Raw genomic sequence first — 3250 nt, 5'->3', positions numbered from 1 at the left:
CCGCGGCGCTGTGCCGCATGGCGGCCCACCTGGAGAGGATGGCGGCCAAGGCGGCCGTTGCGGAGGCGCAGCAGACCGAGCTGCTGCGGTCGCTGGCCGCCGCCGTGGGCGCAGTGGCGGCGGCGGCGGCGGCTGCGCGGCCGGCGGGGGAGGGTTTGGCGGGGGCTGCTGGGGCTGCTGCGGCGGCCACGGGGGCGGCGGGCAGTGGGTCTCCCTGCCTTGGGCTTTGATGCGTGGGAGGGCGGGCTGGGCTTTGGGCTTTATCCAATACACCCACTTTGCTTGGGTCAATTCTGTGCAGCTAGTCATCTTTTTGCAAATACGGGGGGATAGGGAGAGCGCAGCACGCAGCCTGACCACTTCTGCACAGGTTTTGGGACTTTGATCGGAGACTGCAATTGACACCCGCATCCCGCTGCTGCGGCAGGCGGTGGGGGCGGCACCATTACCCGGCTGTTTCAGGGCGCGCTTGCATTGCCGCTGTCACTGCTCCCCTCTTGGCACGACCGACGCTCCCGGGTGGAGGGCGGCCCACGGCAGGGGAGCTCAGCTCGCTGGGCCTCTTGCCTACTGCACAACTTGATGGGCCCGCTGGACTGCGGGGAATCCCCGCTGCCCGCTGGGTGTCGGACACCCACCGCTTTTTCCCAACTCCATTACTTGCGCAGCTGCCCCTTCACTGCACTTGCGCAGCAGCGCCGTCGCATTGTCACTGAGCGTTGGCGACCCAGGCCAAGGCTGCCTGTTGTGGGGGCGGCCCTTGTTCCCCAGCGCAACATACTGCCCTGCGCAGAGCGCTCCCTCAAAACCCCTTCGCCGCCGCTCGGCGTGCCGCCCCTGTCGGCCCGCGCGGCGCTGCTGGCATCCGCTTTCGTGTTGACAGGCATGGTGACTGCCTCGCTGGCGATTTTGCGGCGCCTTCGTCAAACTGCAGCAATGGAGCTGACTAGTTGAGGCAAGCAGAAAAGTTGAAAGTTTTACTACAGTGTTGGGTAAATCCCTCGTCGGCCGAATGCGCCGCTGCAGGGCGCGACTGTAGGCTTACGGGACCAGGCTGGCGCAAGAATGCACGGCGCGCCTCGGGCGCAGCCAGGCGAGCATCGTGGCGGGTGGGACAATGAAGTGGGGGCCTCCAGCCCGGGGGCGGGCGCCGCGCCGATGCAGGTCTCGGTGCCCGTGCGCCCCGTGGGGGAGGCGTGCGCTTGTCATGGGAAATGGAAAGCTGGGGCTTGGAAGTGCTGTGGGGTTGCTGAACGAGCGATTACGCTCAAAATACGAGGATCGCGAAGCGAGGAGATTTTTTTATGGTTCTGCTGCAGCACCTGCTCTGCCTTGTGAGTGCGTGGCGGTAAGCGGCATGCCGCCTCTTAGGCTGCCGCCGCCGATGGTGCCCAGCCCTACATGCAAAGTGCAGCGCCTATATGCAGCCGACCAGTCGCATGCTGTGCGGGCCTCGGCCACCACCCCTGCGGGTGCGGCGCCGCACCGCTGAGCACCTGAGCTACATGCGCTCCAAGGGCAGGTCTCGGGCCAGGCGAGGCGGCGCGGACCCCGCGCCGCCTCCGCGGGGGGCCAGCCGGCCGCCAAGCCGCGGCCCCTGGGCAGCTGCTCAGTGGTTGCTCTTCACCAGGAAGGGGTCCAGCGGCTTGCCCAGCGCGTAGACCACAAACCCTATCTTGCGCAGCGCCTCGTGGTCCAGGATGTTGCGGCCGTCAAAGACGAACGCGGGCTTGATCATGGAGTCGTACATCTTCTTGTAGTCGTAGGTCTTGAACTCGTCCCACTCGGTCAGCACGCAGATGGCGTGGGACCCCGCTGCGCACGCGTAGGGGTCGGGGACGGCCTGGTGGGGCCGGGGGGGGGGGGGTGTCACAAGGGCGGATGTGGTGGGGGCCAAGGGCCGGGCGGTGCTGTGGGCGCCATCATAGGGCAGGAACCTCCTGCGGTAGGCAGCCAGGATTTGGCTACCATACCCTGGGCACTCTGCTTGAACAAACAGGTACATGCAGGCCAACGTACACACGCACACACACATGCCAACACACATACACACGCACACACACACAAGTGTGCGCGCGAAAGCCCCCTCTTCTCCCTCTACGTTTCAGTCTCTCTACCATTCACACACCGCTTCGCACACAGATTTCTCTCTCCCTCCTGCCCCTCCCTCACCTCCCATCCGACCCCGCCCACCTGCACGCTCTCCATGATGTGGTTCTCGCTCTTGGTCCAGCCGTGGGGGCGGTCCCACTCGTACTTGGGGGCAGACAGGTCGCGGAACATCTGGTGTGTGTGTGTGTGTGTGTGTGTGTGTGTGTGTGTGTGTGTGCGCGCGTGCTGGGGAAGAGGTCAAGCAGGGGAGCAGGTGCCACTGCGACGGCAATATGCTCAACCCATGATGAAGGAAGGAGACAAGTCGAAGGGCCGACAGCCCAGCGGTCAGGCTTTGACAACTGAGCAGCAAGGTTGCGCTGGCCGGGAGCGAAGGGCCTGACAGACACCGCAGCCCCTGGGCAGCCCGCAGGGCTCGGCCAGCTCCTTGCGCAGCCAAGGACAATTTTCAGCGGAGGTCCCACCTGGATGGGGGCGACCTTGGGGTCGTACACCGCGCACTTGGCGCCATCCGCCAGCAGGCCCCTGGAGATTGTGGGATCAGCGGCGCGCGTTCGCGGGCGGCGGGGGCGAGGGTGACAGGCCAGCGAGCGCAGCTGCCCATGCAGCCCGGAGATCGCCCCAGCTGAGCCAGGAGCGGCGGCATGGCCGCCCGCGGAAGCCCGCCGCCACGGCCGCGGGCAGCAGGCAGCAGGGGGCGCCGCGCTTGCAAAGGTGGGCGCCTGCCCGCTGTACTCCGCTGCTCGCCTGCAGACGTCTATGGCGGGCGTCTCGCGGGTGTCGCCGGTGTCCTTCTTGAAAGCGAAGCCAAAGATGGCGATGCGCTGAGGGACGGGGTGGGAGTGGGGAGAAGCGGGCGCTTGCGGACCGCCAGCTTCCACGTGTGCGCACCAACAGGCCCTCCGGGGCCCCTACTCCCGTTGTCAACTGCCGTGGCGAGTGACGGCGCTGCATCCGCCTTGGCGGGGCGCCCCGGCCGCCCGGCCCCGGCCTAACGGCGGCGCACCTTGCCGGCGACTGTGTTGAACATGCCCCCGATGACGCGCTCCACGAAGCGCTGCTTCTGGTAGTCGTTCATGGCCACCACCGTGTACCAGTAGTCAGACACCTGCGGGGGCGGGGCGGGGCCGACGAGGGC

At 66.9% G+C, this 3250-nt stretch overlaps 2 protein-coding genes across 2 annotated transcripts; one reads left to right on the top strand and one right to left on the bottom strand.

The window, feature by feature from the left end:
- Positions 1-793: 793 nt before the first annotated feature.
- MNEG_15501 (hypothetical protein) lies at positions 794-954 on the top strand (the record flags this gene model as incomplete). Its single annotated transcript, XM_014036029.1, has 1 exon — positions 794-954. A coding segment is annotated over one exon (161 nt), but the record flags the coding sequence as incomplete, so codon positions are not given.
- A 655-nt stretch (positions 955-1609) lies between these two features.
- Positions 1610-3190, bottom strand: MNEG_15500 (UDPglucose 6-dehydrogenase; the record flags this gene model as incomplete). The annotated part of the gene is made up of 5 exons (XM_014036028.1): positions 1610-1843; positions 2194-2283; positions 2577-2637; positions 2848-2936; positions 3119-3190. 5 exons carry the CDS (start codon positions 3188-3190, stop codon positions 1610-1612), a joined length of 546 nt encoding a protein of 181 aa, XP_013891482.1.
- Positions 3191-3250: the final 60 nt, after the last annotated feature.

Source organism: Monoraphidium neglectum, assembly GCF_000611645.1.
Source record: "Monoraphidium neglectum strain SAG 48.87 unplaced genomic scaffold scaffold05386, whole genome shotgun sequence".
Classification (NCBI taxonomy): domain Eukaryota; kingdom Viridiplantae; phylum Chlorophyta; class Chlorophyceae; order Sphaeropleales; family Selenastraceae; genus Monoraphidium; species Monoraphidium neglectum.
The sequence above is the reverse complement of the archived record's forward strand: the minus strand, read 5'-3'. Positions and strand labels throughout refer to the sequence as shown.